This window comes from Homarus americanus, unplaced genomic scaffold (genome assembly GCF_018991925.1).
Source record: "Homarus americanus isolate GMGI-L3 unplaced genomic scaffold, GMGI_Hamer_2.0 scaffold20465, whole genome shotgun sequence".
NCBI classification, from domain to species: Eukaryota; Metazoa; Arthropoda; class Malacostraca; order Decapoda; family Nephropidae; genus Homarus; species Homarus americanus.
The window spans coordinates 8,578,696-8,605,246 of NW_024756914.1; the positions used below are offsets into that span (position 1 = coordinate 8,578,696).

The following is a 26,551-nucleotide window of genomic DNA, read 5'->3' on the forward strand; positions in this document are numbered from 1 at the left end:
ATTGCTTATGTTGCAGGACGAGGGGACGTTCCAGATGAAGGGCGGAGGGCGTGACGCTCTACGCCGTCTGGGCAGCAGTCACGCCCGCGAGCTGGGGTGGAGGGACATGTGGGCGCTGGTGAGTGCTAAGGGTGGGCGGGTGTTCGCTGAGCACCTCTCTCGCAGCCCTGACTTCAACACCTGGGGTGTCCCCGTCATGCTCCGTGCAGAGGTGCCCCTGGTGCCCCTCGAGGGTGAGTCTCTGTTGTGTGTGTTGACTAAGACATGTCAACAGTGCTCTATGTCTCAACACAGCTTAAGTGTATTTAAAACACTACAGCAGAAATATAGTTTAATTCAACTCTAATTCATTCATATTAATAATTATTAGTCTTATATTATCGCGTTGCGCAAGTTTACACTCGTTTAACATGTACTGTACTGTACAGTCGGCTACATTGCAGGTATACACACAAGGTGCAGTACGTTGTGCTGGTATATACACAGGTACAATAGTAACTAATATGTAGATTTAAACAAGTATAGCCCAAGATTATCATTATTAGCTTATTTCCATTGGGATTCTTTGTGAGGCTGGAAACTAACACTTAACAAAGCAGACATACAAGTTTGTGACCAACAATATGACACAACACTGTACCTAGACAAATGGTCACCTCATAATACAACATTTTAGGGTCAGTTATGTATATTTTTCCAGTCTTTTATAACTGTATAAAATGTTTCTTGCTTCGCTTCTGACACCAGGACTCAGTCCAAAAAGTATCAATACGATTTTGTGAGGTACAGTATAATATATATATATATATATATATATATATATATATATATATATATATATATATATATATATATATATATATATATATATATATATATATATATATATATATATATATATAACCTCACCAGCCAGGATTCGAACCCTCGACCTACTGTGTGGGACCAGGGAACGTTACTGACCATGCCACATGAACAGGCTTTGTGTGAAATATAACATAGTCTAGAACTGCTTTTAGTGTCCTTGTGGCATGGTCGGTAACGTTCCCTGGTCCCACACAGTAGTTCGAGGGTTCGAGTCCTGGCTGGTGAGGTTGTTGATTATATGTTCAAAGTCCGCGTGTTATATGGACTAAAAATGAAGTATATATATATATATATATATATATATATATATATATATATATATATATATATATATCATTAGCCCAATAAAGCACGCGGACTTCTACAGGATTCGAACCCACGCCACGACTGTGACCGGGGAACGCTACCTCTAGACCACCAGGATACTAAAAGCAGTCCTAGACTCTGTTATATTTCACACAAAGCCTGTTCAACGAGTTTATGGCGCCGTGAACCTCTAATGGGGACTACCCGTATCACTTAGGTGGTCAGAGTAACGTTTTACCAAATCTGGCTTCGAAACACGAGGATCCATATATATTTCATTAGCCCAATAAAGCACGCGGACTTCTACATATACTCAACACCTCACCCCGCCAGGATTCGAACCCATGGCCCTTGACTGTGACCGGGGAACGCTACCTCTAACTAATGAAATATATATGGATCCTCGTGTTTCGAAGCCGGATTTGATAAAACGTTACTCTGACCACTTAAGTGATACGGGTAGTCCCCATTAGAGGTTCAGGGCGCCATAAGCTCGTTGAACAGGCTTTGTGTGAAATATAAGAGTCTAGGACTGCTTTTAGTATCCTGGTGGTCTAGAGGTAGCGTTCCCCAGTCACAGTCGTGGGCCGTGGGTTCGAATCCTGGCGGGGTGTGTTGAATATATATATATATATATATATATATATATATATATATATATATATATATATATATAATAAATCACTGTAGGTGCGCGTGATCTAGGTATATGCTGATAACCACAAGGAAAGAAGAAAACAGCATATATATATATATTGATAAAATCACACAGGGTAAAGGGAAACAGTGGAGCACCTGAGCTTTCGTCTTTATTCAAGACATCTTCAGAGGCAACTGGTTTACATGGACAGAGAGAGGTTTAAATATACAGGGTGACCTTATTAAACATGAGGTCAGGTCATAATCATGACATCCACTAACCCGCACACCAACACACACGTAGAGGAGTTTAACATAAAAACATAAGAAAATAAGGAGTCTGTAATAGGCCGGTTGGCCTGTGCATGGCAGCTCCTGTCGAGAGTTACTACCACTCTCTATCATCCATGAATCTATCCAGCCTCCTTTTGAAACTTTCCAGCGTTCCAGCACTTACTACAAAGTTGTTAAGCTTGTTCCACTCGTCCACCACCCTATTTGTGAACCAGTTTCTTCCTATCTCCCTCCTAAACCTAAACTTATCCAACTTAAATCCGTTGCTCCGAGTCCTATCCTGCTCGTATATTATAAGAACTTTATCTATATCCCCTTTATTGATTCCTTTCACCCACTTAAATACTTCTATCTTATCTCCCCGCACTCAGTCAGGTAAAAAATAAGGGACCCACTAAATATCTATCCTACATCTAGCTCCAAGGTTTTCAAAGCATTTTTAACCTTGGGCCACTGACAAATAAATTTATGTAACATATAATCAGTTTTGTACTGACCATCACTATGGTTTATTGAATTTAATTCCCTAATCAAACTAGCTTCAACCAGAAGTCTTTCTGTAACACATGGTGTCACACTTCTAGGCTTCTAGGCTTTTTTCCCAATCAATGGGGTGATTATTATTCCTAACATGAATGAACAGGGCACTGCTTTCAGATGCTATTCTGATATTGTACTTATGCTGTTTGATTCTGAGTTGCAATGCTTTCCCAGTCTGTCCTACATAATTTCCCTTACATTTGCTACATGGAATACAATAAACACTTCCATTTACATTCAAAGTTGAGCTGTTCTTGATTAATATATTGGTATTGGTTGAGTCATACTTAAAACGACATTAATACTTAATAGTTTAAGGGACTGAACTAACGGGACAAATTCATTGCGATAAGGCAGAGTCAAAATATTCTTAAGTGTAGGAATTTGCCTGGTTTGAGTAGAATGAAAGGATTTTTTTAGCACTTTTAAAACAATGATCAACACTGAAGGGTACCCAAGTTTTTGTGCAATGGAAAGAATGTGTTTCAATTCTTCATCAATAAATTCAGAGTCACAAATATGCAAACATCTCAAAAACATAGCAGAAAAAACTGACATTTTGGTAGACTTCAGGTGACTCGATAAAAAATGTATGAAACTGTCTACCTGTGTAAGCTTTCTGTACACCTTAAATTTATAGTTATGGTTATTTCTAATGATAAGCATATCAAGGAATGGAAGGGATCCATTTATTTCTCTTTCAAATTTGAATGTAAACCTTGGGACAAGATCATTAAGCTTGTCTAAAATTCCAGTGGGTCACTGTTTCTAGGCCAAAGACAAAGAACATCATCTACATATCTATACCATCTAGCCTTAAAAAACTCCATATAAATACAGAGGTGGAACTGATATTTAGGGGAAATGAAGAAGAGAAACTAAAGGACATCGCTATGAGAAAGAGGATGTTCTTACGAAGATAAATAAATTAAAGAAGACAAAATTCCTAGGGCCGGATGAAATTTTCCCACAAGTTTTGAAAGAGTGTAAGGAACAGATTAGTGGACCCCTCTTAAATTTATTAACAAAATCATTAGACACGGGAGTTGTGCCATATTAAAAAAGGAAGACAGAGCGTCAGCGTCAAATTAGTGGCCGATTAGTTTGACATCAGTAGTGGGGAAATTTCTTGAATCGATTATAGCAAATAGCATGCGATCGCATTTAGAGAAAAACTTGGATTTACAAAGGGAAAATCTTGTCCAACAAATCTGCTGACGTTTTTTTAGGAAAGTCTATGAGGAAGTAGATTATGACGAAAATTATGATGTTATTTACATAGGCTTTAGCAAAGCATTTGACAGAGTATTGCATCAGAGGCTTCTGCGAAAAGTTAAGGTTCATGGTATCGAGGGGAAAATTTTAAATTGGATAAAATCATGGCTCACCAATAGAACACAGAGGGTCAGCGTAGATGGTCTTAAATCGGAGTGGGGCTGTGTAACTAGTGGGGTTCCGAGGGGTCAGTACTGGGCCCACCCTTGTTCATAATATACATAAACGATCTCGATACTGGGATCAGCAGTGACATAAGCAAGTTTGCGGATGACACCAAAATAGGGCAGCAGATTAATTCAGGGCAGGATGCAAATGCATTACGGGAGGATTTAAATAAACTGCAGGAGTGGTCTGAAATGGCAAATGGAATTCAACATCAGCAACTGCAGCGTACTTTAATATTGGAAGAACAAATACTCTCAATGTATACAGCTTAAACTACATCAACCTAGAGAAGTCAACTTGTGAAAGAGACTTAGGGGTACTTTTAAGCCTGGACCTTCGGCCTAGAAAACAGTGCGTTAATGTTCGAAATAAGGCAAACAGAGTATTGGGTTTTATATCTAGAAGTGTAAGTATTAAAAGTGCGGAGGAAATATTGCAATTATATCTTGCGCTAGTCAGGCCGCACCTCGATTATGCTGTTCAGTTCTGGTGCCCTTATTATAGAATGGATATCAATTCACTGGAATCGGTGCAGCGAAGAATGATGAAAATGATTCCGGGACTTAGAAACCTTCCATATCAAGATAGGTTAAAGAAACTAAACTTGCATAGAAAGACGAAGAGTGCGGGGAGATATGGTAGAAGTATTCAAGTGGGTGAAAGGAATCAATAAAGGTGATATAGATAAAGTTCTTATAATATCCGAGCAGGATAGGACTCGGAACAACGGATATAAGTTGGATAAGTTTAGGTTCAGGAGGGAGATAGGAAGGAACTGTTTCACAAATGGGGTGGTAGACGAGTGGAACAAGCTTATCAACTTTGTAGTAAGTACTGGGGCGCTTGAAAGTCTTAAAGGGAGGCTAGTTGGATTCATGAACAATAGAGAGTGGTTGTAACTCTCGACAGGAGCTGCCAAGTACAGGCAGACCGGCCTATTGCAGACTCCCTATTTTCTTATGTTCTTAAGTCTGGCCTTCAATGAGCTTACACTCGGTGCCGTCACAACGTTCCCTGGCAGATTGTTCCAAGAGTTCACAACTCTCACTTCGAAAAAGATTTCCTTCAGTTTTCTGAACTTGTGGCTTCTTCATCCTTGAGCCGTGACCCCTTGTGGGGCGGACGTCCGCCAACTCCAGGTATTTACTAAGTAGTATTATGCCATAACTTATCAACTTAAATTCCATTAAAAATTAATACACTAATGAGGGAACATATGGCACAACAAAAAACAATCAAAAACAAATTGGCAACTCAACAATCTTAGTCCTGGGTTCAATCACAGCCCTTTTTATCCCAACAGTTCGGGAGTGAAGGTTTGGAATTATACACATTACAAAAGGTTTAAATAAAATTTAATGACAAGAAAATTACCATAATAAGTGTGTAGGTTCCATAAGATAAATTAAATCAAGAGAATACTGAATAAACATGATCCTGAATGAACAACTACAATTGGCACTGTGTATAAACAAAAATCCACCTACACAACACAATAATTGATTGCACTTTACACATCATGAATAATAATAGAGCAGCACTGAATATAGTACTCAACTAAACCCAATTTGAAAAGGTATCCACCACTGACAAACTCAAACCGTCAAATGTCCTTCCTCCTCCAAGGCCAGCCAATGACTGACATGTCTCTATACTCCAAGGGACTACAAACTTAATACTAATAAGAATCAACTCCCACAGTAAGCTGCAAAAATACCTACATACAATCAGAAAAAAAATTAATGTATCAAGTACCAGCCCCGCTCACACACAATTAAACAAAATACCTCATTTACACTTCTTGAGGGGAACATGCCTACATTTTTTTTTTTACTATGCACAGCGCACCATTATACATTACGCCATGCATAACAGTAGTGCCCCCTGGGATGTTTATTCATTTCGATTAGGCCGCTCCTCGCCCGTCTATAGTATATGCTAGGTAGTTGCAGGCATTCTAATCTCTCTGGGTAACTGAGGTTTTGTAGAGCAAGCACCGGTCTGGTTACCCCCCTTTGAACATTTTTCATCACTTGACAGTATCGAGCATACCTCGAGGATCAGACAAGAAGCACCTCACTCCTGAAGATCGTGACGAGCAATGAACCATTCAGATATGTAAACGACCTTCTATAATACCTAGTTTTGTTGCCTGATTCGCATTTTTCTTGCAATGGCCCGAGAACTTAAGTTCATTGTCAACACACCCAGCTTCCTTTTTCACTTCTGTCTCAATTACTGCAGTTTCGTCGCCCTGTTGGGACATGTGATACACCTCCTTACTGTTGGTGCGACCCAGGTGCATCCTTTTGCGTCGCCCTGTTGGGACATGTGATACACATCCTTACTGTTGGTGCGACCCAGGTGCATCCTTTTGCACTTTGTGACACTGAATCTTAGCAGCCATTTTTTCGATCATTCTCGAAGCTCGTAGAGATCTTTCTGTAGCTCTTCACATTGTGTTTGCTTCTTAATTTCACTAAATAACTTAGCATCGTCTGCAAACATTTGTATGGAGGAGTGAAAAGCTTCTGGTATATCATTTATGAAGCAAACAAACAACAGCGGGCCCTGTGGTACCCCGCTTGTCACAGGTACACTCACGCGCCATAGTTTTGACTCACCCTCCCCCCCTACTCCTGACTCGATGGAAGTCGTAGCCTTGGCTTCATACCGAACGTCCCCCGCCCACTCACCCGCCGTTCAGTGGTGCAATGTGGTAGCTCGAAGCTTCGCTGGATTGTACAAATAACAGTTCATGATATAATATTTGAGAGAATATATGCACGATATAGGTTTTTTTAGTGACTTCACAACACTTTATTTACCATCACTACGACTTCCCTGGAACCAGGCGTAGGGGTAGAGGGTGCATCGAAACTGGCGCGAGTGTGCACATGACGATTTCGTACCATTTATCACCTTTATATAACCCTGACTTCCATTTATACACCTCAGTCATGTTGCCCCTCACTCTACGTCTCTCAAGGGAGTGCAAATTCAGATGCTTTAACCTGTTTCTATACTCAAAGTTTCTTATGTCCGGGATTTGTCTTGACCTCCTTCTCTGTATGCTTTCTAGGGGTTCGATATCCATTCTGTAGTACGGTGACCAGAACTGAATTGCATAACCCAAATGGGGTATCACAAGTGTACAGTTTTAGGATGACCTCCCTAGTCTTGTAATTAACGCTCCTTTGTATGAACCCAAGTACTTTGTTAGCCTTGCTTCGAGCAAATACTCATTGTTATCTTCGTTTAAGATTCCTACTTATCATTGCCCCTAAATCTTTCTCACAGTCGAATTTCTCTATTCAAAATTTTTTCATCTGATATCTGGTTTCTCTGTTTACACCTCCATTTTTCTGATCATGTGAAAATGGTTAGATCTTCCTGTAGTTCTGCCGCGTCCTCCTTAGATTTAATTACACGCCATACTTCAGTGTCGTGAGCAAATTTACTTATGATGCTGTCTACGCCTATATCTATGTCGTTTATGTTTATAGTAAATAGTAATGGTCCAAGTACTGAGTTTAGGGATATCCCACTAGTGACGTTACCCCAATCTGATTTAGTGCCATTAATGCTTACTTGCTGTTTCTTGTCCTGTAACCACGCTCAAATCCAGTTTAGAACACCGCCTCCAATTCCATGTGCCTCCACTTCACGGATTAGTCTTTCGCGAGGGACCCTGGCAAAAGTTTTGCTTAAGTTGAGATAAACCACATCAAAATATTGTTCGTCATCCACTGATTCGAAAAGATTGATAGTAGACTTGTCAAGCATGAACGCTCACTTATGAAGCCATGCTGGGAAGCTTTTGATCAATTTCTGTTTGTCGAGGTGATTTCGAATTGACTTTGAAATTATTGTTTCCAGTAGTTTGTCTACAGTTGATGCTAAACTAATTGGATCTATCTCCCCTCTCGAAAATCGATATCACATTCGCTGTCCTCCAGGATTCTGGTGCTACACCGGGTTTCAATGACAAGTTAAACAGGTTTGCTTTGGACATACTCATTTCTTCCTTACATTTCTTTAATACTCTGGAAAACATCTCGTCGGGACCTGGCGACTTATTAGGTTTTAGTGTATCTATTTGCCTACTAACATCATTACTAGTCATTAGTATTTCGCTTAATCTATTTCTTCACGATCTCTGTAGACAATCGGTGCTTCGGGTATCATGTTTAAATTTTCGGTGGTGAATATTGAAGCAAAATATCTGTTCAGATTATCGCTCATTCCTCCGCTATTATCCTTTAGCTCGCCGGTATCTGACTGTATTGGTCCAATCTTTTCTCGAGTTTTAGTTTGATACATTTGAAAAAATCCCTTTGAGTTTGTCTTTGCCTCCCTTGCTACCTCCAGTTCATTATTTCTCTTTGTTTTTCTTATCTCGGTCTTAACCCTACTGGCCAAAACTTTATAATAATCTCTGAGGTAAACTTCACCACGATTTATTCTCCTAACTATAATCATCCTTTGTCCAATAATTTGCTTTAAATAATTATTTATCCCTTTGGCGGCATGTTATTATTATTATTATTATTATTATTATTATTATTATTATTTTTTTTTTTTTTTTTTTACGGGATTAGCCCACCAGGGCACAGGTCAATGACCCACACCAGGGTCTGGGGAGTGAAAATATAATAATAATAATAATAATAATAATAATAATAATAATAATAATAATAATAATAATAATAATAATAATTAAAAGACTAAATATGAAAAAAAAATATAAAAATAAATCTCAATAGTGAGAAACGTTATATGAATGCTGTGTTGTCAAAGTAAGAGAAACAATTGAAACCTGCAATTGTGTGTAAATGAGCTTTCTGTATGGTATACTCTCCATTTGGGTATTAAGTAGCTCATTACTTAAATTACTAAGGAACTACTCACGCTCTCATCTCGTGGTCAGGTCACCCTCAGTGGTTATATTTTGTGAGGTTATTGTTGCCAGATAACCAAGTAAAGTGAGGTCGCCCTCTGTGGGTACATTGTGTGAGTTCATGTTATTTACCACCTCATGTTGGGTCATGTAATCTCCAAAGCATTTGACAGAGTATGGCGCAAGTCTTTGCTTTCTAAACATCCATCTTATGGTTTCTCCCCCCCCCCCTTTTTTAATCTTTAGCTTCCTTGAGAACCGACGCATGGCAGTTGTTGTTGAGGGATCGATCTCTCGCTCTTAATCTACCAATAGTGGTGTCCCACAGGGTTCTGCTCTTTCACCTACTGTCTTCCATCTTTTTGTCAATGATTTACTTCACACTGCAACTAATTCTATCCATTCTTACGCTGATGATTCTACTCTTCACTCTTCTTCACATTTTCCCCTTCCCCCTAACTCTCAAACTAGATCTGTTTCTACAGCTGATATCATTACTCCTATCAATGCGGATCTGTGCAGCATCTCTGAATGGGGAGATACAAACTTGGTTAAATTCAATAGTAATAAAACTCAGTATTTACCAACTACACGTTCTAAATTTGGTGATCTCCCACCAATTATATTTCAGGATGCTATCATTCTGCCAAATTCTGAAATAAATATGCTAGGCCTCACCATTTCCTCCAATATGTCCTGAAAATCACACATCCTTAATATAGTTAAAGCTGCCTCCCGAAAGTTGGGAATGCTGTACAGATGCTTAGCTACTTCACTCCTGAGCAGTTGCTTCAAGTATATAAGGGATTCAGTTGTCCTAACTTGGAATACTGCTCTCTTATCTGGGGTGGCTCTTCTTCTGTCCAACTGTTAGATAGGGTGGAATCAAAGGCAATGTTGCTTCACTCTCTCTCTTTTACAGGTACTTTAACGGGTAATGTTCGGTGGATTTGGCATCCTGTGTACCGCCGACAAGGCCGTGGGCTCGTAACACACGTCTTGTCCGCGGTGCCCACCGTTTCTCTGTGGATTTTGGTCCCACGAGAATAACTCGTTATAGTACCTCCTTCTTTTGTCTCACAGCCAAACTGTGGAATGCTATGCCTTCTTCTGTGTTTCTATACTTATACAATCTGTCTCACTTTAAAAGGCTGGTTTTCCCGCATCTTCTTGGTGTAGATTAACACAGTATGACCCTTTTCTTCTATTTTTTAATTTCTTTCTGTTCTTATTTTTTCGCCCCCTAGGTCCCGTTGTGGGTCGTTGGACTTGCGCACGGGTGGGCTAATTCCCTTAAAAAAAAAATGTCGATGATAAACTTGCTGCCTTATCTCGCTGGCACGACAACCCTCAGTCTCGATCCAAAGCTGATACCTTTCGCAAGAAGAAAGCATGTAAAACGCAAAAACTTGCAGATCAACACAAGATGCTTGATGTTTTCAATTCCACTAAAACATTTTATGGGCCAATCACTTATGACACAGTCCCTCTCTGCTTATCCGAGCGTAACTCCCTAATTAAAGACAAAGAAGGCATCCTTCAGTGCTGGAAAGAGCACTGCTATACGCTTCTCAACCGAAACACCGATGTAGAAGTCCTGACTACCCAGCAGGTCCCTCAGCATCCAGAGCTGACCCACCTCAGTTATCCTCCATCCCTAGATGAGGTAGCAACTGCCATCAAACAGATGAAGAATAACAAAGCCTTTGGGCCTGAAGGAATCCCAGCCGAGGTGTATAAAGCAGGAGGATCTCTGCTTCTTTTTTTTTTACGGGGATTAGCTCATCCAGGCACAAGTAATCGACCCACAATTGGGCCTTGGGGGCGAAAAAATAAGAATAGAAAAACAAATAAAAATAGAAAAGGAAAAGGTTATGTTAATGTACACCACGAAGATGGCGGAAAACTCCTATTAATTACAATTAATAAAAATTATAATAAATAATATAACAGTAATAATAATAAACCAAGAGTGAGAATCGACCCTGCAATGAGGCAGAAAGTCAGGTCAGCAACATGGTCACAATTTTCGTGATGCCATATAGCAGCAGCGTCTACCATTAGACAGCACATTATGCTTCCAATATCTTCCCAGGCGGTAGTACCTCCCTGTTTGGTAAATTCCTACTACCTTATATCAAAATGTTTTCTTACATGTGATGAACTTCTTTACCCTCTCACAAATTGTCTTTGATTCATGTACTATGATTGCTTCCTTGACAATTACATGAAGTTTCCAGGCAGTTGGAGAAAATTCTATTTGATGCATCAACACCTCATCAACCTTTTTCATTTTTCCCGCGCCATCATATATGAGGGTGCGTAGTTCATGAAAGTTATCCTTAATACTCTCGGGTGTGCACAATTCATCCTTCATACAAACCTTTTCCGATGAAGTCCCCACCACATTTAATTTATCAGGGATGTAAACAAAGTTTTGTCCCTGTTAATCATGTGCTACATATATATTGTTCTCCCAATCCTCATTAAATGTTATTTTACGGTCTTGGGCTTACGAGACAAATAGGGCCACAAGACAAAGCACTTTTAAAATTAAATCATCAGATGGGTCGCTTTCTAAAAACTATTTTAAGGTGACTGGGGTCTGAATTTCTGGATTGAAAACTTTTATGTTAAGTTCTTTCCGCCGACTCCCGATAAAAGCTATACGCTGATCCCCGAACAAAATAACTTAAGACAGCCTACCTTCAGGCAGATTGTCCTCAGACAAACTACATTAAAGCACGCCCTTGCATGATCTATTCCGAAATATTATCAATTCATACAATTCTCGAATCCCCAAGAAAACGAGCATCGAAATGATAACCGTAAATAGTATCAGCAAAAGAGAATCGATGGGGAAGGATTCGCTCTTGGCTTATTTTATTAAATACCTAAGTTGCGCCACCTCGCGTAGAGCACACTTATATTAAACGTATTGGCCTACGACTGGTACTTTTCTCCAGGGGGAATCACAAGTAACAGGCCGGGGCTCGGGCTCAGGTGGGCCTTCAATAAAGCTATACAAAAAGGTCTTACCCCTATGTAATAAAGTATTGGTACGAGACCGTAACACTTTTAGATCTAATTCTAATTTTAGTTTTTCTTTCTCAAGTCTTTGTTGGACGCAAAACAAAAACAACCAAAACCCGATTAGTTACACACTAAACACCAAAAGTAGATTGATATTAACCATATTTTATATGCTTTACAGTTTTATGGTTTTAAAGCGTTTAAATTAATTGCGTTCAACTGTATATTAGAATCAGGTTGGAACAGCTACCTTCGACAACATACTGTACATGCTACACGGACAGTATAAGTGGAGGTTAGGTCTTTATCATTAAAAAAGTTCAGAACCTGTAGTACAGTACTAGTGTTGTAGTGAATATGTAGAACTAATGTTGTAGTGAATATGTGGTAATAGTGTTGTAGTGAATATGTAGAACTAATGTTGTAGAGATTATGTGGTAATAGTGTTGAGGGGAATATGTAGTATTAGTGTTGTAGTGAATATGTGGTAATAGTGTTGTAGTGAATATGTAGAACTAATGTTGTAGAGATTATGTGGTAATAGTGTTGAGGGGAATATGTGGTAATAGTGTTGTAGTGAATATGTGGTAATAGTGTTGTAGTGAATATGTAGTACTAGTGTTGTAGTGAATATGTGGTAATAGTGTTGTAGTGAATATGTGGTAATAGTGTTGTAGTGAATATGTAGTACTAGGGTTGTAGTGAATATGTAGAACTAATGTTGTAGTGAATATGTGGTAATAGTGTTGTAGTGAATATGTAGTACTAGGGTTGTAGTGAATATGTAGAACTAATGTTGTAGTGAATATGTGGTAATAGTGTTGTAGTGAATATGTAGTACTAGTGTTGTAGTGAATATATAGAACTAATGTTGTAGTGAATATGTAGTACTAGTGTTGTAGTGAATATGTAGTACTAGTGATGTAGTGAATATGTAGTACTAGTGTTGTAGTGAATATGTAGTACTAGTGTTGTAGTGAATATATAGAACTAATGTTGTAGTGAATATGTAGTACTAGTGTTGTAGTGAATATATAGAACTAATTTTGTAGTGAATATGTGGTAATAGTGTTGTAGTGAATATGTAGAACTAATGTTGTAGAGATTATGTGGTAATAGTGTTGAGGGGAATATGTAGTATTAGTGTTGTAGTGAATATGTGGTAATAGTGTTGTAGTGAATATGTAGAACTAATGTTGTAGAGATTATGTGGTAATAGTGTTGAGGGGAATATGTAGTATTAGTGTTGTAGTGAATATGTGGTAATAGTGTTGAGGGGAATATGTGGTAATAGTGTTGTAGTGAATATGTAGTACTAGTGTTGTAGTGAATATATAGAACTAATGTTGTAGTGAATATGTGGTAATAGTGTTGTAGTGAATATATAGAACTAATGTTGTAGAGAATATGTGGTAATAGTGTTGTAGTGAATATGTAGTACTAGTGTTGTAGTGAATATGTGGTAATAGTGTTGTAGTGAATATGTAGTACTAGTGTTGTAGTGAATATGTAGAACTAATGTTGAAGTGAATATGTGGTGAATATATAGAACTAATGTTGTAGAGAATATGTGGTAATAGTGTTGTAGTGATTATGTAGTACTAGTGTTGTAGTGAATATGTAGTACTAGTGTTGTAGTGAATATTTAGTACTAGTGTTGTAGTGTGTTTGTAGTACTAGTGTTGTAGTGATTATGTAGTACTAGTGTTGTAGTGAATATATAGAACTAATGTTGTAGTGAATATGTGGTAATAGTGTTGTAGTGAATATGTGGTAATAGTGTTGTAGTGAATATATAGAACTAATGTTGTAGAGAATATGTGGTAATAGTGTTGTAGTGAATATGTAGTACTAGTGTTGTAGTGAATATGTAGAACTAATGTTGTAGTGAATATGTGGTAATAGTGTTGTAGTGAATATGTGGTAATAGTGTTGTAGTGAATATGTAGTACTAGTGTTGTAGTGAATATGTAGAACTAATGTTGTAGTGAATATGTGGTAATAGTGTTGTGGTGAATATATAGAACTAATGTTGTAGAGAATATGTGGTAATAGTGTTGTAGTGAATATGTAGTAGTAGTGCTGTAGTGAATATGTAGTACTAGTGTTGTAGTGAATATTTAGTACTAGTGTTGTAGTGAATATATAGTACTAGTGTTGTAGTGAATATGTAGTACTAGTGTTGTAGTGAATATGTAGTACTAGTGTTGTAGTGAATATGTAGTACTAGTGTTGTAGTGAATATTTAGTACTAGTGTTGTAGTGAATATATAGTACTAGTGTTGTAGTGAATATGTAGTATTAGTGTTGTAGTGAATATTTAGTACTAGTGTTGTAGTGAATATATAGTACTAGTGTTGTAGTGAATATGTAGTACTAGTGTTGTAGTGAATATGTAGTACTAGTGTTGTAGTGAATATTTAGTACTAGTGTTGTAGTGAGTATGTAGTACTAGTGTTGTAGTGTGTTTGTAGTACTAGTGTTGTAGTGATTATGTAGTACTAGTGTTGTAGTGAATATGTAGTACTAGTGTTGTAGTGAATATGTAGTACTAGTGTTGTAGTGTGTTTGTAGTACTAGTGTTGTAGTGATTATGTAGTACTAGTGTTGTAGTGAATATGTAGTACTAGTGTTGTAGTGAATATGTAGTACTAGTGTTGTAGTGTGTTTGTAGTACTAGTGTTGTAGTGATTATGTAGTACTAGTGTTGTAGTGAATATGTAGTACTAGTGTTGTAGTGAATATGTAGTACTAGTGTTGTAGTGTGTTTGTAGTACTAGTGTTGTAGTGATTATGTAGTACTAGTGTTGTAGTGAATATGTAGTACTAGTGTTGTAGTGTTTATGTAGTACTAGTGTTGTAGTGTTTATGTAGTACAAGTGTGTAGTGAATATGTAGTACAGTAATTGTAAATGGGCTCAAAAATGTTTAGTCATAATCACCAGTCGACCATGGCACGCAATATCTTCCAAACTGCCGTCCTACCACTGTTAAGTGATGATTCCTCTAAGGTTATTCGGTGGCTTCAGCAAAACAGACTTTTAAAGCTTGAAGTGAAGTGTGATACTTGTGATAACTGGAGAAATTGGACAAAATTCTAATTAAACATATTATATTCACTGTGGGCTGGGGCGACGATTCTTCAGGTGGAGCAGGCTGGGGTGACAATTCTTGAGGTGGGATATCCCGGGGTGACAATTCCTCAGGTGGACATTCTGGGGCGACGATTCTTCAGGTGATCCTGTAATTGTAAAATCAATCTAGTCATTGTCAACTAAAGTAACCATTGTGCACTCATCCTAAATCCTAGGTTAGCTTAGCTAGCCAACAAACTCTGTAATATGTAAAACAAGGGGTGTCGTCCCCCTCTGTTTAACTCATTAAACTTCTTTTCCAACCTTTACCCCCACGACTGTCGTGACTTCTCTATCCTTCATGTCTGGCTGTGCGTTGAGCCCCAGCATTTTTTTTTACGGGAATTAGCCCACCCGGCCACAGGTCAAACGACCCACAACGGAGCCTGGGGGGCGAAAAAAAAAGAACGGAAAGAAATTGAAAATATAGAAGAAAAAGGTTATACTGTATTAATCTACACCAAGAAGATGCCGGAAAACCAGCATTTTAAAGTGAGACAGATTGTAAGAGCATGGAAACACAGAAGAAGGCAGAGCATTCCACAGTTTGGCTGTGTGAGGAAAGAAGAAGGTACTATAACGGGTTATTCTCGTGTGACCGACATCCACAGAGAAATGGTGGGCACCGCGGGTAAGACGTGTGTTACGAACTCACGGCCTTGCCGGCGGTACACAGGATGCCAAATCCACTGAACATTGCCCGTTAAAGTACCTGTAAAAGAGAGAGAGTGAAGCAACATTGCGGCGAAGAGAAAGGGAAGAGAGATTGTCGACTAAAGGAGGAGAGTTAATAAGACGAAATGCCTTTGATTCCACCCTATCTAATAGTTGGACAGAAGAAGAGCCACCCCAGATATGAGAGCAGTACTCCAAGTTAGGACGAATGAATCCCTTATATACTTGGAGCAACTGCTCAGGAGTGAAGTAGCTGCGGCATCTGTACAGCATTCCCAACTTTCGGGAGGCAGCTTTAGTTATACTAAGGATGTGTGATTTCCAGGACATATTGGAGGAAATGGTGAGGCCTAACATATTTATTTCAGAATTTGGGAGGATGATAGAGTCCTGAAATGTAATTGGTGGCAGATCGTTTAATTTACAAAGTGTAATTGGTAAATATTGAGTTTTGTTACTATTGAAATTAACCAAGTTTGTATCTCCCCATTCAGAGATGCTGCACAGATCCGCGTTGATAGAAGTAATGACATCAGTTCTAGAAACAGATCTAGTTTGAGAGTTAGGGGGGAAGGGGAAAATGTGAAGAAGAGTGAAGAGTAGAATCATCGGCATAAGAATGGATAGAATTAGTTGTAGTGTGAAGTAAATCATTGATAAAAAGAAGGAAGAGAGTTGGTGAAAGAACAGAACCCTGTGGGACGCCACTATTGGCATGCCTTCCATCCTTTCCCCACCTTAACCTTAAAAATAATAATCATTATATACAGTATGCTGTATTTAGAGTAGATCCACAATGGAGACGTGGATAAGATAAATCTTGATAAAATCACACAGGGAAAAGGGAAACAATGGAACACCTTAGCTTTCGTCTTTATTCAAGACATCTTCAGAGGCAACTGGATTACAAAGACAGGGAAATAGCTTATGTACACAGGGTGACCTTCCAAATATAAGGTCAGGTCAAAAATCATGACATCCACTAATCCACACACCAATTACCACAGCAAACATAAGAAGAAATTATAAGAACGGGCGACATAACTAGTCATGTCAGGTCAGGTAAAAAATATGAAACCCACTAATCATCTATCCTACATCTACCTCAAATACTTTCAACATTTTTAACCTTGGGCCACTGACAAATAAATTTGTGTAATATATTATCAGTTCTGTACTGACCATCACTAAGGTTTAAAGAATTCATTTCTCTAATCAAACTTGCTTCAACCAGAAGTCTTTCTGTGACACATGATGATTTATACACTTCTTAACTGTTTTCCTAATCTATGGGATGATTATTGTTCCTTTAGTTGCCTCTAAACGTGTCTTGAATAAAGACGAAAGCTAAGGTTCTCCATTGTTTCCCTTTTCCCTGTGTGATTTTATCATGTATGGTGTATATATGAAGATCCTTAGAGTAAATAAGGAAAATGTATTACAAACTGAGAAGTCTAAAAGTAAACACTGGCTACAACTGTCATGTTTAATATGTGACATTATATGATCATTTAACGTTCTATACCTGGGGATATAATTACATGGTTAAACAACACAACATACTGTTTCTTAGTTACATCTCTGTCATACTGCACGTATTCCATATGTGACTTGTGTGTATCATCATATAATTAATTTTCATTACAAGTTACATCTGTCATAATTCATATGTAACGTGTGTGCATTATCATTTAATAAATTTTCTGTTAACTGGGAGTATAATTATGTAATTAAACAACATAGCACACAATTATCTAAGTTTGATATACGGTTACGGTGATAATTTTTTTATAAACACCATTGACGAGAAAGTTGCCTCACAGACTTCCAAAATATATCAGAACCTTGAAAGCTCGATTTTTAACCACCGAATGTCAATTTGATAACTACCCCCAAAACATTGACATGCCATCATAGTTGGCAAAAAGCACCCTTGCCTCGTTGTCAGCCTGTAATTCTGCCATTTCGAGAACAAAAGAGCCACACTGTTTTACATCTGATCTTGGACAGAAACTGAACAAAATCCAAAGATTCTGTAAGGAGTCTATCATTAAAATTTTTTGCCATTTTTTCTCTGCATCCATGGGAAGTACAGAGTGCATTGAGCTGAGAACAATTCAAAGGTATAGGCGTGTAAATTTTCTACTGTATAACGTGTCATTAGCGTTCGCCTTCCCCGGACTGACCTGACTTGACACAAGGAGAGTAACTGCAGTATTCCCTTTACCATAATTTATGGTCCCGACTGAACGAGACAGTACCGCTACGTCCTTCAGTCCTTGACAACTGAACTATGAGCATTATGGGACCACATTGACCCCATGACCTCTATGTGACCCCGTGTTTGGGAACCACCGCGAGTGTTAATGTTAGTGTTTTAAGTAATCTTTGTCCTCTTACCAGTGTGGTGTGTCCCGGCAGAGAGTGAGTGTGGGTGGCCGGACACTGATGAACACCGCCGTCGGGGTGAGTTCTGTGGCCACATCGAGGGTTACGGCTCCGTGTGTTCCTGTAGCGACCCAGCACCCCTGACCTTCACCACCGAGCCTGTGAGTGACCTACCCTAGCCTACCTTCACCACTCTAGTGACCTACCCTTACCACCCAGTCTGTGAGTGACCTACCCTAGCCTACCTTCACCACCATAGTGACCTACCCTAGCCTACCTTCACCACCCTAGTGACCTACCCTAGCCTACCTTCACCACCCTAGTGACCTACCCTAGCCTACCTTCACCACCCTAGTGACCTACCCTAGCCTACCTTCACCACCCTAGTGTCTAACTTATCTATTAACATTCTTTTCATCAGTTTTCGAATCGGTGGACGAAGGGCACAATTATGATGTGGTATATCTCGACTTTAGCAAAGCCTTCGACAGAGTCCCCCACGAAAGACTAATTAGAAAGGTAGAAGCACATGGCATCAAAGGTAATATCCTTAAATGGATTAGGGCGTGGTTACAGGACAGGAAACAGCGAATGAGCATTAACGGCACTAAATCCCATTGGAGCAACGTCACTAGTGGAGTTCCCCAAGGCTCAGTCCTTGGACCATTATTATTTATTATATACATAAACGACATAGATATCGGCATAGACAGCAACATAAGTAAATTTGCTGATGACACTGAAATAGGACGTGTTATTAAATCTGACGAGGACTCTGCAAAACTACAGGAAGATCTAAACAAATTTTTCGAATGGTCTGAAAAATGGCAGATGAAATTCAACGTGGACAAATGTAAAGTACTCAGTATAGATGTAAACAGGGAAACCAGATACCAGATGAACAACAATGCCATAGAGAAATCCGACTGCGAGAGAGATTTAGGAGTAATGATAAGTAGGAACCTTAAGCCAAGTAAACAATGTGTTTTTGCTCGTAACAAGGCTAATAAAGTACTTGGGTTCATACAAAGGAGTGTTAGTTACAAGACTACCGAGGTCATCCTAAAACTGTATCTTGCGCTTGTGACACCACACCTGGATTACGCAGTTCAGTTCTGGTCACCGTATTACAGAATGGATATAGAACCCTTGGAAAGAATTCAGAGGAGAATGACAAGACTAATCCCGGGCATTAGGAACCTTGAGTATAGAGACAGGTTAAAGCATCTTAATTTGCACTCCCTCGAGAGACGTAGAGCGAGAGGCGACCTGATAGAGGTGTATAAGTCGAAGGCAGGGCTAAACAAAGGGCACATTACAAAGGTACTCAAACTATCCAACCAGGAGCGAACTCGTAACAATGGTTTTAAATTAGACAAATTTAGATTTAGGCGCGAAATAGGTAAACACTGGTTTGGAAACAGAGTAGTGGATGAATGGAACAAGTTACCAAATATCATCATTAACTCGAATACGCTGAATAGCTTCAAACATAGGTTGGGTGCTTATATGAGCAATAGGGGTTGGGTGTAAATGGGACTGCCCAGTATAGGCCAAAAGGCCCGCTGCAGTTTCCTCCATTCTTATGTTCTTATGTACCCTAGCCTACCCTTACCACCCAGTCTGTGAGTGACCTACCCTAGCCTACCCGCATCACCTAACCTTTGAGAGTGTGTGTGTGTGTGTGTGTGTGTGTGCTTAAGTTCAAAACACTGAGATGTGGCGACAGTGTTATGGGTGTATCAGAGGCTCTGGTGAAAGGGATAACTGCAATGGCTCGTCATGGGTGTGGATGAGAAAGGAAGCTAAGTGAGGGTGTGGTTGGGTTTGGGTGTGGTCGTGGGCATAAGAGGGTAGCTTGGTTTGGGCGTGGTCGTGGGTGTAAGAGGGGTAGCTTGGCGTGGTCGTGGGTGTAAGAGGGGTAGCTGGGTGTTGTCGTGAATAAGGAGGGTGGCTAAGGTGTGGTCGTGGGCGTAGAGGGGTAGCTGGACGTGGTCGTAGGCGTAGAGGGTAACATGGCGTGGTCGTGGGCGTAGAGGGGTAGCTGGGTGTGGTCGTGGGCATGGAGGGTAGCTGGTTGTGGTCGTGGGCGTAGAGGGGTGGCTGGGTGTGAAGACAACGGGCGTAAGAGGGTATGTGGTTGTGGTCGGCGGGCGTAGAGGGTAGCTGGGTGTGGTCGTGGGCGTAAGAGGGGTAGCTGGGTGTGGTCGTGGGCGTAGAGGGGTAGCCAGTATCAGCAGCACTACCGGCCACCAGGACCAGAGGGTTCCCCAATTTCCTGGACAGTCAGAGACCTTGAGACTCAATGATAATTATGGAGGGCGCACTGACCTAAGCCACCACCCCGGCCACAAACCACCACCCCGGCCACAAGCCACCCCCCCGGCCTGACCACCCACCCCGTACAAGCCACCCACCCCCCGGCCACAAGCCACCCACCCCCCGACCTGAAGCCACCCCACCCCCGACCTGAGCTACCCCGCCCTGTGTATGTGTCCCCCAAATCAAAGTACCTACCCCCGACCTGCACCACCCCCGGCCACAAGCTACCCACCCCGCCCACAGCCCACCCCCCGGCCAAAAAGTGCCTACCCCCCCGGCCACAAGCAGCCCACCCCCCGGCCTGGGCTGCCAGCCTGGCTCCCACCCACAACCCACCCGGCCACAACAACCCACCCCTCTCATACTACCCCACCCCTGAAAGCCACCCCACCTACCCCCTAAACCCTCCACCCCGCCCATACCCACTAGCCCCGCCCATGCCACCCATCTCAGCCTAAGGTACTCACCCCGCCCACTGCTTACCCCACCCCGCCCACATACCCACCCACCTACCCCACAAGCCACCCATCCCCTCCCACATACTAGCCACCCCGCCCACAACCCCACCCCCCTAAACCCACCCACCCCCGCCCACAAGCTACCCACCATACTTCCCTTGTGACTCCTCCTGTGTCTGTCTACTGTAGCTGTCTGCCTGTGCATGTTTGTCTGACTATATGTCTTTCTGTGTGTGTATCTGTCTATCTGTTTCTTGTCTGTGTGCGCGAACTCCGACACACCCCTCAGGCCACCCTCCTTGTACCACAGTGACCACGATAACAGTACTGCATCTCTCGCAGCTAACACAGTGGAACACTTCCAACCACTAAACTTATAAAATGGATCACCTGATGATTTTACACCTCGGCTTATTTCACCACATGCTTAAACTCCCTATCGTTGGGTTAGGTTAGGTTAGGTTAGGTTAGCGTATGTTTGGTGAAATAAATTGGGAGCTAATCTCCAAGTGATCTAAGGTGTATGCTACTGTGCTGTGTTCTGCTGGTTGGTTCCTCTGTAGACAAGATGTTAACTTGATAACTCTCTTGTTCATTGTTCACCATTATAACTCAGGTACACTGTTTTTAGTTAGGGAAAGAACTTAAGATAATATTGAGGTCAGAGGTTCAAGTCAAGATGATAACAAGAGAGGTCAAAGGTCAAGATGATATTAACTAGAGAGTTCCAGTTAATTGTTTTAATGCTTATGTATTTGACGTCATTGTACATTTCCTTACAGCTGCTAAACAACCAAGTACACGATGTGCCTGTTACCATCATCGCCAGCAACCGTCCTCACTACTTGTACAGGTCAGCCAGAGCTGATGAACTAATTGTTAAGGTCTTTGATGATAATAGAGGCTTTTTGTCTGATATTTTTATTAAGATTATAGAAAAAATCTTGTGTGTTTCCAGCCAAAATTATCAGTGTATTTCTTGCCAGGTCCCTACGATCACTGTTGGCAGCTCCCGGTGTCAACCCCGACATGATCACAGTCTTCATCGATGGTTACTATGAAGAACCTCTCGCTGTGACCAAGCTGTTTGGGTTGAGAGGGATACAACACACACCACTTGGGGTGAGCTGTCCTGGTAGTTAGATTTAGTTCTTTACTCTAATTTATTTATTTCTATACCTGTACTGTACTTGATTTTAGGAATTAGCATGATCAACTATATAGCTGCAACGGTAACTTGGTCATCTAGTAAAGTTTATGATATTTGTGCCACAGTTTGAGTTTAGTTGTGGTGCCCAACGAACCAGTCAGGGCACTCCAACGTTGACTGATGCTGCGCCGCTCGAATGCGCATCTCTCCTGCACAGTTAGCACATTAGTCAGTCGGCTTTTGGGGAATTAAGCCTTTTCCCTATTGGCCAGTGCAGTATCTGAGGAGGCAGGATATACGTTCCAGTCAAGTTACATCTGTCAGCGTAGATTGGCTGCCACCTGACGATCCCTTGAAGTGCCTTGATTGGCAATTGGTCTCTTTATAGTACTGTTACGAGTGTCCGCCATAATTTTCTGTTCTGGCTATGAAATACGTTGGTTCGGATGATGTGTGGTTGGCTCGAGCAGTTTCGCTCATTACTCGTCCACACTGACTGAGCCAACTGTTACGTATTAAATTTATTTTATTACTTTGTGAATTTATTGTGTTATTTTTTATTGTATGATGTTTTTTTTTCTTCTACGGGGAATAGCCCACCGGGCACAGGTCATCGACCAACAATGGGGCCTGGGGAACGAAAGTATAAGAGTAAAAAGATATTAAAAATAGAAAAGGAAAAGGTTATACTGTATTAATCTACACCACGAAGATGCCGGAAAACCAGCTTATTAAAGTGAGACAGATTGTATAAGTGTGGAAACACAGAAGAAGGCAGAGCATTCCACAGTTTGGCTGTGTGAGGAAAGAAGGATGTACTTTAACGGGTTATTCTCGTGTGACTAACATCCACAGAGAAACGGTGGGCACCGCGGGCAAGACGTGTGTTACGAGCCCACGGCCTTGCCGGCGGTACACAGGATGCCAAATCCACCGAACATTACCCGTTAAAGTACCTGTAAAATAGAGAGAGTGAAGCAACATTGTGGCGAAGAGAAAGGGAAGAGAGATTGTCAACTATGGAAGGAGAGTTTTTTTTTTTTTTTTTTGTGCCCCTCCCCACATCCTTGTGTAAGGTGAAGCGCAGAATCGTTTACAGTGCCCAACAGGGAAGCATGCTAAGTTCATGCTTGCCTTTATGTCTCACGAGTTAAGGGCGTAGAAGCCTGAAGAGTCAAGGGCGTAGAAGCCTGAAGAGTCAGTGGTTTATGTCATCAAGTTATTGGAAGCTCCAACAACTTGTCCCTGAATACGAATTCGCAACTTTCGACTTACACCAGGTACCTACTTTACTGCTAGGTAAACTGGGACTCATGGGGGCTAGGAAGTAAGTCCAAACAACTTCCACCGGCCCGGGAATCGAACCCGTGACATCTCGCTTGCTAGGCAAGAACGGTACCGCTTCTACCACCGAAACCCCAGGAGGAGAGTTAATAAGACGAAATGCCTTTGACTCCACCCTATCTAACAGTTGGACAGAAGAAAAGCCACCCCAGATATGAGAGCAGTACTCCAAGTTAGGACGAATGAATCCCTTATATACTTGGAGCAACTGCTCAGGAGTGAAGTAGCTGCGGCATCTGTACAGCATTCCTAGCTTTCGGGAGGCAGCTTTAGCAATGTCAAAGATGTGTGGCTTCCATGACATATGATAGGAAATGGTGAGGCCTAGCATATCTATTTAAGAATTTGGCAGAATGATAGCGTCCTGAAATGCGGGAGATCATCTAATTTGAAAAGTGTAATTGGTAAATGCTGAGTTTTATTACTATTGAATTTAACCAATTTTTTACCTCCCCATTCCAAGGTGCTGCACAGATCAGCATTGATAGATGTAAAGATATCAGCTCTAGAAACATCTTGTTTGAGAGTTAGGGGGAAGGGGAAATGTAAAGAAGAGTGAAGAGTAGAATCATCAGCGTAAGGATGGGTAGAATTAGTTGTAGTGTGAAGTAAATCATTGATACAAAGAAGGAAGACAGTAGGTGAAAGAACAGAACCCTGTGGGACATCACTATTGGCAGAGCGAAAGATCGATCCCTCGACAACAAGTGTCATGGGTCGGTTCTCAAGGAAGCTAGAGATTAGAGAACAAAGTGGGGGAGAGAAAACATAAGAGGGAAGTTTAGAAAGCAAAGACTTGTGCCATACCCTGTCAAATGCTTTGGAGATGTCGAGGGCCACGACGAAAGTTTCCCCATAATCCCTAAGAGAGGATGACCAAAGATGGGTGCAATAGGAGAGCAGATCACCAGTAGATCTCGCCTGGCGAAAGCCATACTGGTGATCCGACAAAAGAGAATGGCGTTCAAGGTGACGGAGAAAATGGGAGTTCAAGATAGTTTCGAAAATCTTAGAGAGGGATGAAGTTAGGGCAATGGGGCGATAGTTAGAGGGATTAGAATGGTCACCCTTCTTCGGGATGGGCTGAACCAAGGCATGCTTCCAAGAAGAAGGAAAAGTTTTGGTTTTGAGGCAAAGGCGAAAGAGGCGAGCAAGCACAGGGGCCAGGGCTTCAGCACACTCCCTCAGAACACGAGGGGGTATTCCGTCCGGTCCATGCGCCTTACTCACATCCAACCTGGATAACACACCGGCAACCCTGCGAGTGGAGATTATAGGAAAGTGCATAGGTTCAGTAGGAGGTGCAGGGGTAGGAGGGATAGAGTGGGAATCGTCTAAGGTGGAATTAGAGGAGAATATGGCGCCAAAGAGGTTGGCTTTGTCAGGGGGAGAGTTGGCTATAGAGTTATTGGGACGGAAGAGGGGAGGAAAAGAAGGCGTGCAGAAGTTGTTACAGATGTTTTTAGTTAAGGACCAGAAGGATTTACTAGAGGAAGAATAGCCTTACAACGATTCCTAGAAGTAATGAAAGAGGTGTGGGTAATAGGAGGAGATAGTTTCATAGTTCGATATGCCCTATCTCTCACCCTGCAAGCAAGAGAGCAGGAGCGATCAAATCATGATTGTAATGTGAAAGTTTTGGTAGAAGATGGGATAAATGCACTCATACCACCCTGTATAACCCCAGCAATGCTGTCAGCACATACTGAGGCATCCCGAGTGGAAAAGCAACATTCATCCCAAGGAAAGTCGGTGAAGAATTCTCGCAAGGATTGCCAGCTTGCCCTCCGACAGTGCCAAAGTTGACGTTTAGAGGGGGGTGGGGGAGGTGGTCGTGCCCAGTTTGATTTAATAGAAATAAGGTTGTGATCAGAAGACCCTAAGGGGGGCAAAAATTGAGTATGAATAGTGTGAGGGATTAGAGGTAAAACAAAGATCAAGAATGTTAGCAAGTTGATCGTGTCGATCAGGAAAGAGTGTAGGGTGTTTGATTATTTGTTCCAAATCATTAAGTAAGGAAAAAGAGAGTGCCTCAGCTCCACCTGGGTCATCCCTTGCAGAGCCAAGCCACTCTCTGTGATGTACATTGAAATCCCCTAGGTAGAGAATCTCGGTGTTGGGGTGTGTGGATAGCAACGACTCATGGCAAGAAGTGAAATAGTCAAAGAGTTCGAAATAGTTGGTAGAGTTGGGAGAACAGTATAGGAAACAAAGAAATATAGTCACAGTAGGTAGAGATATTTTGAGCCAGATGACATCATAAAGAGGAGATTCAAGATCCGTGAGTCGGGCTATAGGTGTACGTGTATTGCAGTAGGCGCATACACCTCCCTTAGAACAGAAGTAGGTATAAAGGTTGTAGTTAGAGACTTGAAAAGGTTTGGGTGAAGCTGCTTTGGTCAGTTGAAGTTCGGAGAGTAGTAAGAGGTCGGAGGAAGAGGTTGATAGATGGTGCTCCACAGAAGAAAAATTGGATCTCAGTCCGCGAATGTTGGAAAAATGAAGTGTGAAAAAAGCTGATCCTCCAGCAACCACGGTGGCGTCAGTTGAGGCCCCAGTAGCTTGATGATGATCAGGTCGGCCCTGGGGTCCACAACCTTCCCGACCAGTGGGACCCATCCGAGAAGGCCCCGCTTCAGTATTAATTTCAACTGACATAGGAGAATAAAATAGAATGAATAAAACGGATCAAGAATGAGTACGGTTTTATTTTTGGTGTTGTCAGTAATAAGAGAGACAGTTGAGACCCTGCAATTGTGTGTAAATGAGGCAGAAAGATAGATCAGCAACCTGGGACTTGGTCACAATTTTCGTGATGCCATATAGCAGCAGGGTCTACCGTTAGACAACACATTATGATTCCAATATCTTCCCAGGCGATAGTACCTCCCTGTTTGGAAGCTGCCGACTACTGTGTGTATGTATGTATGTATGTATGTATGTATGTATGTATGTATGTATGTATGTATATATATATATATATATATATATATATATATATATATATATATATATATATATATATATATATATATATATATATATATATATATATATA

General features: G+C 41.0%; 1 protein-coding gene across 2 annotated transcripts in view; it reads left to right on the plus strand.

Moving 5' to 3' along the window:
• The window catches only part of LOC121857219 (protein O-linked-mannose beta-1,2-N-acetylglucosaminyltransferase 1-like), a 172,991-nt gene that overhangs the window by 114,470 nt on the left and 31,970 nt on the right, over window positions 1–26,551 (plus strand). The window contains exons 6-9 of one of the 2 annotated variants that reach the window (XM_042353173.1): window positions 17–233; window positions 18,235–18,380; window positions 21,782–21,852; window positions 21,986–22,121. In XM_042353173.1, coding sequence (XP_042209107.1) covers window positions 17–233; window positions 18,235–18,380; window positions 21,782–21,852; window positions 21,986–22,121 — 570 coding nt within the window. The remainder of the gene's footprint in view (window positions 1–16; window positions 234–18,234; window positions 18,381–21,781; window positions 21,853–21,985; window positions 22,122–26,551) is intronic. The other variant, XM_042353174.1, reaches the window with a different exon arrangement.